Source organism: Saccopteryx bilineata, chromosome 6 (assembly GCF_036850765.1).
Source record: "Saccopteryx bilineata isolate mSacBil1 chromosome 6, mSacBil1_pri_phased_curated, whole genome shotgun sequence".
NCBI classification, from domain to species: domain Eukaryota; kingdom Metazoa; phylum Chordata; class Mammalia; order Chiroptera; family Emballonuridae; genus Saccopteryx; species Saccopteryx bilineata.
The window spans coordinates 196,888,820-196,902,234 of record NC_089495.1 but is presented as its reverse complement, the minus strand read 5'-3'; the positions used below and the strand labels follow the sequence as shown (position 1 = coordinate 196,902,234).

The 13,415-nt window shown below is 48.4% G+C and overlaps 1 protein-coding gene across 13 annotated transcripts in view; it reads right to left on the bottom strand.

Annotated features, from left to right (window-relative positions):
* The window catches only part of PTPRT (protein tyrosine phosphatase receptor type T), a 956,692-nt gene that overhangs the window by 491,542 nt on the left and 451,735 nt on the right, over positions 1-13,415 (bottom strand). For all 13 annotated transcript variants that reach the window (XM_066235857.1, XM_066235861.1, XM_066235858.1 and 10 more), the window contains one exon: positions 4,441-4,734. In XM_066235857.1, the coding sequence (XP_066091954.1) occupies positions 4,441-4,734 (294 nt within the window). The remainder of the gene's footprint in view (positions 1-4,440; positions 4,735-13,415) is intronic.

The window sequence follows — 13,415 nt, the reverse complement described above, 5'->3', positions numbered from 1 at the left end:
CACACTCAGGTGGACATGTGCAGTAATCCATACACTGGAGAGCTCTTCAGGCCCAGGGACTAAGCTCTAAGCACTTGACTGACTTGTAACCTTGGTTTGATGACTCCGAGCCTTAGTTTTTCTCCCACAGACCCCGTCAGAGCTGCTTCAGAGATTAAACACCACAATGGGGGTTCTCAGAGTGGCGCGTTGGTGTGTCCCAGTCCATCCGTGGTTCTTAAACGTGGGTGTGCGTCAGCAGCGCTCAGAGGGCCCCTTACAGCGTAGCTCTAGGGGCCCTTCTCCAAGAATTCCTCAATCACTTGGCAAAGGGGGTGGGGACTGAGAATCCGCATTTCTCCCAAGTCCCCAGGGGTGCCAGGGCTATGGGCCTGGGGACCACGCACGGAGAACCACAGCTCTAGATTCCAAGGGCATTGCTCTTTCCACGCGACCCTTGTTCTCCGTGCAGTTTGGTATCTCAGCACTCAACACCATCTGTGTGTGTTAGCCTTTGCGCTCTTCTGTTGGAATCTTAGCCCAGCCTGCAAATTCCTCGAGGCAGAAATTATACCTTCCGCACTCCGCGCTCTCTCATTTTCTGCTTTGTGAAATAATGAGTACATTTTTCAGTGGAATGAACAATGAGTAGGGAAAGGGTTGGGGAGACTCAAGACTACCAACCCCAACAAACAGCATCCACAAGTGAGTCTCAACCCCAGAATTCTCTTAAAAATGAATCACAAGGCAAAGAACATTCTACCACCCGTGGCCACGAGGGGGGGGGGGACAAGATTACCTTCTTTTTTTTTTTTTTTTTCCTGTATTTTTCTGAAGCTAGAAACGGGGAGAGACAGACTCCCGCATGCGCCCGACCGGGATCCACCCGGCACGCCCACCAGGGGGCGACGCTCTGCCCCTCCGGGGCGTCGCTCTGTTGCGACCAGAGCCACTCTAGCGCCTGGGGCAGAGGCCAAGGAGCCATCCCCAGTGCCCGGGCCATCCTTGCTCCAATGGAGCCTCGCGGCTGTGGGAGGGGAAGAGAGAGACAGAGAGGAAGGAGAGGGGGAGGGGTGGAGAAGCAGATGGGCGCTTCTCCTATGTGCCCTGGCCGGGAATGGAACCCGGGACTCCCACACGCCAGGCTGACACTCTACCACTGAGCCAACCAGCCAGGGCCAAGATTACCTTCTTGATGACACATTGGGCAAAATGCGAGTTGTTGAAGATTCTAATTATAACTTACTTAAACAACAACATTTTTTAAACTATAGAGCCACAAACAGCATTTCAACTCATAATTTTAATAGGGATGGACCATTGTGTCTTCAACATGCAAAATCCATTACACGGTCATGGCGACAATTTTCAATAGATCGTAAATTTTTACCGAGATGATCATCTCGCGATTGAATTTCAAAATGTATTATACGATCATCAGCAGTCAGTCTATGGGGGCTCCTACAGTACTCTGAATATCATTTATAAAGATCAAAAGTCCTGGAAACCCTTAGATTTACCCTGTGGAAAAAGAAGAGGCTCATTGGCAGGATCAAATGAATTATTTTTATGGATGGATATTGGATTGCAAAGCCGAGAATAAGGCATTACCTGATTTAATAACATAGCCTATGTCCTTTTAAAAAAAGGAGCAAGTTTCATAATCGGGTTTCAATGAGGAATTTTACCGAAAGCCCATTTTTGAAAATAATCAAGAAAATGGCATCTCCATTCATCTTAGTGCTTGGATAACTTTGAAAGGAATTTTCCCAAGCCAGGGAAATATTAACTTGGTGTGACGCTGTGCCAAGATACACGGCCGCGATACCTTCGCGGGGTTCGAGTCAGTTCCTCCAGAGGGCGTGTCTCGGCCATGCGAATGTGCCCCGTCACGACTGACGTCAGGAAACGACTGGAGCAGAACACACATCTCACAGCTGCGGGGTGGTTCTGGACGGGGACGCACGGAGTGAGGCGGAAATCCGCTCCCGGCTGCACTGAGCCACGCAGGTATGAAGACAGAATGCCAGCCTCCGACGTCTACCGCACCCCCGGCTCACCGCGTGTGTTACGGGCCACGTCCACCCATCCACACCTGGTGCTGCCACTTTCCATCACGTTCGGACGGCCCTCCCCCACCGCGTCACACTGCCGTGCAGGCGGCGACCTTCCTGATGCCCAGGCCCACAAGCACACTTCAGGACTTTCCAAGGTAACACATCCTGTGCACTGTGGGCTTTATGCCTCTCCTGGCCATTAGCGTGTGTAAAATTGTGCCACCATTTTTTAATAGGTTTCTGTTTTTGTTTTTTTTTTGTTCTTTCTTCCAATTGTCACTGATGCAGTATGAGTGTTGTGCCTCCCAAGGCCACTGTTGTTGTTTTTTCTATTTTATTTTATTTATTCATTTTTAGAGAGGAGAGGGAGAGAGAGGAGAGAGAGACAGAGAGAGAGAGAAGGTGGGAGGAGCTGGAAACATCAACTCCCATATGTGCCTTGACCAGGCAAGCCCAGGGTTTCGAACCGGCGACCTCAGCATTTCCAGGTTGACGCTTTATCCACTGCGCCACCACAGGTCAGGCCCAAGGCCAGTGGTTTTATTGCATAACTTTGCATAGCGTGGTGAGTTTTAGGAACACGTGTGTCACATGAGAGCAGAGCGAATGGTATTTTACTTAGTGTTCTGCTCCGTGGTGGTCACTCTACCAATGCGACTCTCTCCCCACCACAAGCCGCTAGCGACACCTTTTCCCTTGGACCCAGCAGCCCATGCCCAGCTTCCCCGACCCCCCACGGAAACACCCCCAGCTCTACGTCCCTCACAGATGGCACACACGTCTCTGTTTATTCACCACACGGTGTGACCAGTGACCAAGGACATTTGAGTCAGCGGCAAATCCTCACTGACTGTGCCCCTGGCTAGTTCTGTGACTTCAGACAAAACATTTAAAAATATTGAGTCTCCCTTCATTCATGTATATTTGAGATAAAAATCCTTATGTTGAATGGTTACTTAGAGGGGAAAGTGAGCTAATATAAATACTGTGATTTGCAAAAAAAAAATAAAATGAACACTGAGTTCTTTCAATTTCTCGCGTTGTGTTCAGAGTGGGAACATCTCAGGGATATGACAGTTCGAGATATAATCTCAGCCAACAGCCCTTATTGAAACAACAGAGAGGTCCGGAACCCCCAGGGAGACAGCTGGGTCCAAACAGCCCTCCCAGCCACAGGCCCAGCCAGCAAACTCTTAAGCAGTATGCAGGAACCTCGGAGAAACAGTCGGAGACAAGGACCCCCAGGGAGCACTGAGCTGGGAGCCTGTAGGGCTAGAGAGCCCAGGGACCCTTGGAGGGTTCATCTTTATTTATTTATTTATTTTCTGTATTTTTCTGAAACCGGAAACGGGGAGAGACAGTCAGACAGACTCCCGCATGTGCCCGACCGGGATCCATCCGGCACGCCCACCAGGGGCAACGCTCTGCCCACCAGGGGGCGATGCTCTGCCCCTCCAGGGCGTTGCTTTGTTGCGACCAGAGCCACTCTAGCACCTGGGGCAGAGGCCACAGAGCCATCCCCAGCACCCAGACCATCTTTGCTCCAGTGGAGCCTCGGCTGCGGGAGGGGAAGAGAGAGACAGAGAGGAAGGACAGGGGGAGGGGTGGAGAAGCAGATGGGCGCTTCTCCTGTGTGCCCTGGCCGAGAATCGAACCCAGGACTTCTACATGCCAGGCTGACGCTCTATCACTGAGCCAACCGGCCAGGGCCTGGAGGGTCCATCTTAACCCGGACTCTTAAGTAGGAGCCAGGAATCCGCAAGGGACATAGAGCCAGCAGAATTCTGTGACTAAGCAGACCCAGAATCCACTGAGAGACTTTCAGAGCCAGGAGGTACTCAAGACATACTTGGCACCAGGATCCCCTCCCAGACAAAACCAGCGCCAGGAACCCTCGGGGAAAAATGGTCAAAACCAAGAACTCATTAGTGTCACAGGTCCGGCCCAGGGACCCTCAGGGACATAGCTAAAATCAGAAACCTTAGATATTCAACAGGAACCAGAAGTGCTCAGAAACCGAGTCCAAATGAGAACTTCAGGGGACGCAGTCGGAGCCAGGAGCCTCAGAGACACTGTCAACAGCAGGAGGCCTCAGACACTGAACGGCACAGAAGTCCCTGGTGAGAGAAATGCAGTTTCCCGTAGGAAACGCTGTCAGAGCCAGGCGCGGTGAGAGTCAGACAGTTCTCAGAGTCACAGCCAGAGCCCGGAGGTCCGTAGAGATGCCACCAACGCCAGGAGGTCCTGTAAGGCTCCCCCAACACCCTGACTGTTCTCCTCCACCACAGGACGTGCACTCGCACCACAGGGACATTTCAGAATGATTGTCACAGACAGCCCAGCGGAGGATCACTCACGGCCACGGCCCGGCCTCTCAAAACCGAGTCGGGAAGGAGGCTCTTACCTGCACACTTGGTCCTGGTGGTGAGCGGAGGCCCCGGTGGCCCGGTGCCGCCCTCTCCTGGTCTTGTGAGCAGGACCCGTATCTCATACTCCACGTCGGGGTCCAGGTGCCACAGCTTGTAGTTGGGCGAGTCCACGATGTGCGTCTCGGCCCAGGTGCCGGTGGTGGTGCGGTACTCCACCTCCTTCAGGATGATGGGGCCGTCCCCGATGATGGAGTTGGCATTGGGCTTGATCCACAGGTACGTGGCCCCCACGGCCAGCAGCTCTGGGGGGGCGATGGGGGTCGGAGGCTCTGAAAGACAAACCATCAGAAGAGGACATAAGACTCGCATGGTTTAGAAAGCGGCGGTTTGTAACCATGGGTCCGTCCAGAAATTTCACACTGGTCCGCGAAGAGTTAACTGCCCTGATACTGTTGAAGGGGAGAGTCGAATTCACGAATGCTCAGCGTGATTTCTGCCTCAGCGGTCCTCAAAATGATTCTCCTATTTTCCCCACCGGCCCGCAAATGTAAAAAGGTTGAAAACCACTGGTTTAGAGAATTCAAGCATTTGAAGAAAAGGGACAGATTCCAGGCACAGCCGTAAGAAACAGCCCAAATTCCTCCTCATCAACCCCATTCACGTCTTTCTCTCACTTCCACATTTTTTGTGCCACGTCCCCGAACCAGTATTTCCTCATTAACTATGTCTAACACTTACTGTCTCTCTTTTGTTTAAGGAAAGGAAAGAGAGAAGGCAATTGCGGGGAAAGTTTTTTTTCCCCAGAACACACACAAAGCTGTCCGGGTTAATATCCCGCCCCTCATCCTCAAATGAGAACCTGCCTTTACTGAAGTGGGAGGTTTACTGTCTTTACGGGGAAGTAGGAGGTTTACAAACATTTCTCTTCCAGGAACACAGAGATGGTTCGTGAACAGTTTCCTCAAGAGTGATTTGAGCCGAAGTAGCGAAAAGAGGATGGCATAGCAAGAAATTCAGCTTCTTCCTCCATCCCAGCAGGCTCCTCCAGCAAGGAAGGACAGCGTCCCTGGCCACAGTGCCCCTGGTGGGACGCGAGGGGCAAGGGAAACCTCACGGCATGTGACCCTGTATTTGTAACCCGCCACCTCCCCTGGTCCATTACGTCCTATACCTTCAGTTAAATAGACTGGGCTTTCAATAAGCATTTAGGGTGGCTTCCCGCTGGCAAAGCTGCAGAAATCAACGCTGATTTTGTACTTCCCGCTTGCCAGGAAATCTCACATGCATTACTTTAGTTCTTGGGATATTATCACCTCTATTTTGATGGGGGGGGGGGGAATAAATAAACTGAGAACCAAAGTGACCAGGTCATCTAATCAAGGTCACAGAGCTGTGAAAGGCAGGATGGAACCCACAGGTTGCACACCTTCTGAGACCAGCTCTCCCTTTGGGAGGCTCTTTGCCTCTTGAGGCCCATTTTGTAAAAATCGGAGTAGATATGTATTTTTATTTGTTGCCAAAATAATAGCAGCGGAACAACAATAAAGAAAATGAGAAGCAAGAGAAAATACGTTCTTTTCCCTATCACCCAACATAACGGCCTTCTTTATTTCTCCATGTGCCATTCCAATGCCTATTCATAGACCCAAACTTTTTTCATGGGTTTCCAGTAATACAGAGATACAATGTTCATTCGTTTTTCCTTTGCTTCTTATATTCGAAGGGCTCTGCTTATATACTACATCTTTTTATTACCACTGCCTTTAACTGCTACAGAATAATCCAGCAGACAATCACACTAACTATTCTCCAGTGGCTGGGCACACAGGTTGGTCCAAGTTTTGCTCTGGTAAATAAGGCTGCAACGAACATCTTTGTGCAGATGACTCCAGTCCTGCCTGCCTTATATTTTCTTAGGACCAGCTTTCCAGGAATGGGATTATCCGTCAAAGAGGTATGAGCAGGTTAATGACTCTTGGAGCAGAACCAGGAAGTGGAGGGTGGAGGAGGTTTTTTTGGGGGGAGTGGGGGGGGGTAGAGTACAGTGTAAATGTGTTCAAGAACTTTTGGAGAACCCCTGGGTTAGTCAGAGGGCCGAGGCCAGGAGGAGCTGCAGTTTGGAACTCAGGTGAGAGCTTCTGGAGAGATAAAACTCATTCGGTGTTTTCTTTCTGATTAATTACCTAGCAACCAAGATGCTCTGCAAACAGAATAATTGCTATGAAAACAGAGGTGGGCAGTATTTTCACAGGGCGACTCCTGAGCAAGCCTCTGGGGACAGCTTCTGATTGCCTCTCTTACCGCTTGCCATTTGGTCAGGGGAGGAAATTAAGCAGATTAGTCAAGGTGGATGCTTTACTTCACAAAGCCACGGAGGTTATTACTCAAGGCCTTGTTATCTCAAAGGTGTTTGCAAATTGATTTTTGGATAATTTGTACCGGGTTGAGAAGTTAGGTTGGCAGGCAGATAATTTCCGGGCGCATCCTTTGTGCATTTTAAATATACAGACCCTTTGATCACCATGATCAACTCTTCCGAGTTCCCATCAGTTTCCAATGAGGCCTCAAGGGTGATATTTGTAGCTCTGCGATGACCCTGGCCCAATCCCTGAATCCCTGAATCTGATTTCCCACTGGCTGGCCCTGGACGGAATTAAGAGCAGGTGACTTCAATACTCTGGGGCTGGAACAAGGGGCCCCCATTAAACTCTCTTCCTTCGACTTTCCACCATGGCTCTGGCTCTCCCGTTTCAAGCATTAGCAGTCAATTGCGGGCCCCCAGAAAGAAAACCAAGCATTAATCTCCCCAAATGTTGAGTCTCCTTTCACGCATTTCTGATGGTCAGAGCAGGTATCGTTACAAACATCCCCTGGCATATATATAACTGTCTCCAACTCAGATGACGTACTAGTTCGCATGTCTGTGTGCAGACTAGCCTACGCGGGCATCTCTCCTCTGTCCCCTCAAGAATATATCAAGAACACGTCGCAATGTTTCCTGTGCCTGGCACCAAAAAGCCATCAGATTATTCTCTTCTCTTTTCTTTTTCTAGTAGTCCATTAATTACAACTGGCACTCTCTAGAAGTCACATGTACCAGTGGCTCCAAGAGACAGAAGCTGGGCTAAGACACACAATCACATATATATGTATGTGTGTGTGTGTGTGTGTGTGTGTGTGTGTATGTTTTTGATTGGCATCACTTTTACAAAATGTTGCCTTGTGCCAGCTCCCCTTTCTCTCTGTGATGACCTGTCCACCCAGACGGTGCGAGAAGCCCATGCAGCCATCTCATCCAACCACCAGAGTCACTGGAAGGGAAACTGAGGCCTGTAAAGCTAGGACTCAGGGCTCGGGTAGCACTCCTGCCCTGCTCTTTCCATGTTTGTACCTGCAGGTTCATGAAAGGAACTTGGGACTTTTGGAGATACATGGGTCCTGATGAAAACCTGGTAAGAAATTCCAGACGTTCTTCCCAGGAAACTGCACAGAAGCACATCACCTAGAGTCCGCACCCCGTTTCAGGAATCCACGGTCCCTGTGAAGCCCGTGCACGAAGCCCTGGAGAGTCGATGTTGAGAGTAAAAGCAGGCCGGCCACGTGCCCATCACAGCTTACAGTTCTCTGGGACCCCAAAGCCACCCATGGTTGCAGGGGCCAGAGGGTGGGGGCGCAATCACGTAAGTGGGTGGAACTTGACGTAGAAGTCACAAATCTAGTACTTCCAGGCCCCCAGGTTCCCAAACACTGGCTGAAAATGAACATGCTAAGATTTCCACGGGGTAGTAGGAAGGAAATGTCTAGTTTCCCGTGACCAAGACCCCCCCCAAACACACTCACAGATTGAATATTCGGGCTAAAAGAGTCAAAAGATAAAGACAAGACTCTGCCCATGGAATGGTAAAACCTAAGTAGAAATCTTCCATGGAGGATGTCTTAGTAGCTTGGGTTGCCATGACAAAATATCATAGACTAGTTGGCTTAAACAACAGACACGGCTCACAGCTCTGGAGGCTGGGACATCCAAGGTCACGGTGCTGGCCATTCTGTTTGTGGTAAGGACCCTCTCCCGGGCTCGCAGACTGATGCCTTCTCGCTCCGTCGTCACGTGGTGAGAAGAAGACCTCTCCAGTCTCTTCCTGTCCTTCCAAGGACACTAATCCCATCATGGAGACTCCATCTCCACGACTGCATCTAAACTGCAACCCCTTCCAAAACCACCCCCCCCCCTTAATACAAGGAGAACTGCAACAGATAAATATCTGGGCGGGATGAGGGACACGAACATTGAGTCCAGACAGAGGCCATGTTTTCAAATCCACTTCTCCCTTCCTAAAGGACTCTAAGTGCTGGGGCTTTGAGATGAACAGTCTGGCAGAGAGAAACTCCTTGTGAAAGAAACCCTACCTAGCACATAGCCTGTGCCTCTCCTGTACCCGAGTGCCGAGTGTGGAATCTAGCGGTGAAAGGAAATACAGGCTGTCCGTTCCCAGGGAATCAGAGGGTCAGGCAGCCAATCAGAGCAGCAGTGACCATCAAGAGCAATGAAGGTCATGATGGGAGGGGTGACAGAGATGGGTAGGAGGCCTGTAAAGGGACTTCATCTGGTCTAGAGGTTAGGATAGCTCTTCTCGAGAGAGCTTTGAGTGTGATCTGTGGGTCCAGAAATTCATGTACGTCTGTGGGCAAAGAGATTGGCCTGAGGATCCTGTAGTGCTGATCTGCTTGGGAAACATACACAAGACTAGAAGAGAAAGCAATTAGAACTACATGTTCTGAATACGTGTTCATTCATTCATTCATTCATTCATTCATTCAACAAGCATTGAGTACCTGCCACCTGTCACACTCTGTCCTGGGCACTGAGGATGCAGCAGTGAACAAAACAGACACAGTGCTGGTTGCCAGGAGATCACATTCCACCTTCCACTCACGGACCGAGAAACAGAGATGCAAGGAAAGGAGGAAGTTGATTCAGAAGCTGGTGAAGATGAGGACATTAGAGGACAATCCAGGCCTGGTTGGGCACTTAGAAATATACCAACTGGTGCACATCCACACAGCAGAATATGGCACAGCAAGGAAAAAGAAATGAACACCGGAGGCATGATGAGGACGGATCTCAAATGAACAAGATATTGTGTAAAACAAGAGAGAAGACTGCATGATGGTTCCACTCATAGGAATCGTGCGAGAACAGGCCAAGTTGATCTAGGGCGATAGAAGTCAGAACCACCGTTACTTATGGGAGCAGGTACTGCCCAGGATGAGGCCCGGGAGAACTCTCTGGGGTGCTGGAAAATACTACATACCGATTTGGGTGATAAAATATTAATAATAATCAGAAAAGTGTTCCCTCTGGTGGGATGAGTGTCTGGAAGGGGGCAGGAGAAAAGTTTCTGGGGTGACAAAAATTTTCTCTTTACTTGACAAGAGTTGTGCAAGACTCATCAAACTGCACACTTAAAATATAAGTATGTATCTTGCTGTGGGAAAATGATATCCTTTAAAAAAAAAAAAAGACTAAGAAAAAGAAACAAACAAAAATATGGCTTATCTGTGACCCAGCAGGTGGAAAAATACCACTACCTCTTACTTGGAACTGAACTGCAGAAAATTTGGGAAAATGAGCTTTTTTTTTTTTATTTCTCGATCCTCTCTCAACTGTGCAAAGCCAGGAATACTTGTCTGACATTTGATGGCACCCTCTGCTCACAAAATTTGGAACCAAATCAAGAGGGAGGAAGGCCAGCCTCCAAGGAGCTGAGATCTCAGCGGAGAGATGGCACTGGCCCCCTCCGGCGAGGCCCGAAAGCATTTCAAGGACAAGTCTCCGTGCACCGGCCGTAAGCCCCGGGCAGCTACACCCCAAGACCTGCCAAGGCTCCCCTTCAACACGGAGGCGGCCAGGCGACCCCTGAATGTAACTCGGCCTCGTCCTCGGGCAGCAGCAATCTCCAGACCAATTCTGTCTTTCTTTTCCCTGCTGTGAGCTTCTGTAGCAGTTTGGCTCCCCAGAAATTCCTACCGAGAGCAAAAGAGCTTCGAATAGCCGGAGAGCAAACTTGGCGCTTAGGCACGGTCTAGCTCCAGACAGAAATCAAATGCTTTGAGGAAAAAAAAAAACCCCACAAAAAACGAACATTATGAAGATGAAAAGTGAGCACTGACATGTGTAAGCTGGCTATCACCTGGCCTCCAACACCGTGCACCAGTCCCCTCACCCTCCCTGATCACCTTTCTAACTGCACAGCTATTTACTGACCCACAGGGGTCTGTGGGAACGCCCCACCGGATCCCACAGCCAGCAGACACACAGGCCCACGCCCTATTGTATCAGTCCCACCTCCAGACTTCTGCACAGGCCATTTCTCCCAAATGGAATGCCTTTCCTTTCCCTTTTAATCAAACTATGCTCTGCCTCTTCTTTTCCAATTCCTCTTCACTTCACGACGACTCGGTTATGGGGTCCTCGGGGCTCGGTGCAGAGTGGATGTTCAAAAGCACCATGCTGATCAGATAGATATGCTACTGATTGGCAGGCAACGCTGTTTCATAAAATGATGAGCCGAGGATCAAAAAGCAGAATGGAAACTGGCTTGGGGCCAGGGTCTGAGTCTTTTTTTCTGCCCTGGCTTCACCATGAGCCACCTGGGCGACTCTGGACAGAACACTCCATCTTCGTGGTTCTTTTTTTTTTTTTTTTTTTCATCTTTAGAATGAAAGATTGTTTTATAATTCAAATTATAAAGGTATCTAAATTTTCTGCCAGAGACCACAGGGATTCTTTGAGGATATATGTTCACTGACTCTGCCCTAACTTCGAGTCATCCGCTGTAGTCCGTCCCTACCTTCTCTTTCTTCTCCGGCGTGTGTTCATGAAGTCCCTGAGCAGAAGGTATAATGAATCATCCCTTGGCATTCATGGACCCCCATGGACACCAAACTCGGTGGATATTCAAGTGCCTCATAAAAAATGGTGTAATATTTGCATAGAACTTTTGCACATCCTCCCTTTTACATTAAATCACCTCTAGTTTATTTATAACACCTGATATGATGCGGATGCTATGTTATACTCTACTGTTTAGGGAAAAACAACAAGAAGAAAAGTCTGGGCCCTGGCCAGTTAGCTCAGTTGGTTAGAACATTGTCCCAAAACACCATAATGAAGAGATTCAATCCCTGGTTAGGGCACATACAGGAAGCAACCAGTGAAGGCACAATTAAGTGGAACAGCAAATGAAAGCTTCTCTCTCTCTTTCTCTGTCTCTCTAAAAGCAATCAATAAATATTTTTAAAAAGAAAGAAAAAATTCTCTGCATTTTCAGTATACATATAAACCATCGTAGGCCTCACTACATAATACATGTCAGCAACAGTGTAACTTTTTTTGGTTGGTTCGGTGGTTGGATGGGTGGTTGGTTAGTTGGTTGGAAGGGTGGGTGGTTGGTTGGTTAGTTGATTGGCTGGCTGGTTGGTTGGATGGGTGGTTGGCTAGTTGGTTAGTTCCACAAATACGGAACCCACCAATACTGAGGGTTGGCTTTTTAGCATCCAATCTACCAGTAGGTGCCAACCAGAATTAGTCTTTGTGACTGAGTGTAACACGTGGTAATGGTCAATAAATACTTGATGTTTTATTTAAATGGGTAGAGAAAACACTTGGTAAGTTTTTGTAAAATAAAATGTTGAGGTGGCAATAAAGAAACGAATGAAAGCAAGAAGGAGAACATTATAGGGAACAGTGAATGGATGTCCAGGCTAAGAATTAGACGTGTCCAGGGAGGAGACAGCAAACAACTAGACCAGAGTAATAATCAAAGGCATAGCTAAAAACCATCTTTGAAATAAAGGAAGTTCTGAGTTTGCGGACTACGGAGAACACAGTGGATTCCAGACAAAATCAATGACAAGGTTCAAACTTAAGCACATCCTGGCAATATCTTGAAATGCAAGACTGAAGAAAAATTCCCACAAGGATCTAGACAAACACAGATCTCCATCAAAACCAAAAGGCTGGAAAATCATTCCTCAGACTTTATCGCTACAATCTGAAACCCTGGGATCTGATGGTGAAGATGATAATTGTAATAACACAAGTGATAACGGTGGCAGCTAATAAACACTGCAAATTTACCTGTCACCATTCTGATGCCTTAAAATATTAACTCATTTCATCTTCACAGCAGCTCTAGGGCTAGATATAATTATGATTTACATTTTTTTTCTGAAAATAAGAAAGAGATACAGATTAAGTAACTCAGCCAGTATCAAACAAGTAGTCATTCGAAGAGCCAGGATTGGGGCCAGGGTGGCCCTTCAAGGGGTCTGCGCCCCCAGCCACAGTGGTAGAGCACACACACACACGGTTTGACGAGGAGGGCTCATGTCCCCAGAATTTTATAGCTGCAAAGCTGTGGTGCATTTGCAAGCCAACAAGAGACACTTTCAGATTTTGAAGAATATAGAGAACATACTGTCTACTTGCCCTTCCTTGATAGAAAAATTACTTGAGGCCAAACCCCAGTCCACCTGGGGATGGCCCCAAGTCGTGACCGCTAAGATGGAGGAACGGAGACAGTCAATGGTTTGGTCCGATGGGAAGATTTCTATGGCAGGACCCTTCCTTCTTGGAAGAAGGTCTAACAGGGAAGTGTCGCCTCCTGCCGGAGTGAGCTGGAGACAGACCGCAAGCTGTGAAAGGAGATAGGACTTCATGGCTCTCTTCCCCCAATGGAATTTCGACGGTGCTCAGAAACCAGCGATTTCATTATAAATGCTTACCCCTTGCTTTGGCAATAATTTTGAAGACAGACACGAAACAGTTCTCTGGAACAGTCTTCGTTCTCAGACCAGACAGGTACAGAAAAGTTCAATTTTAACCAAAGTAAACGAAACAACAAAAAAGTCCCACCTACTTCTGCCGATTAAAACACCTGGACATACAGACTTTCGATGCTTTCCTTAGCGTTGCGAGTCAACGAGTGCTGTTGTCTTTGTCTTTCTT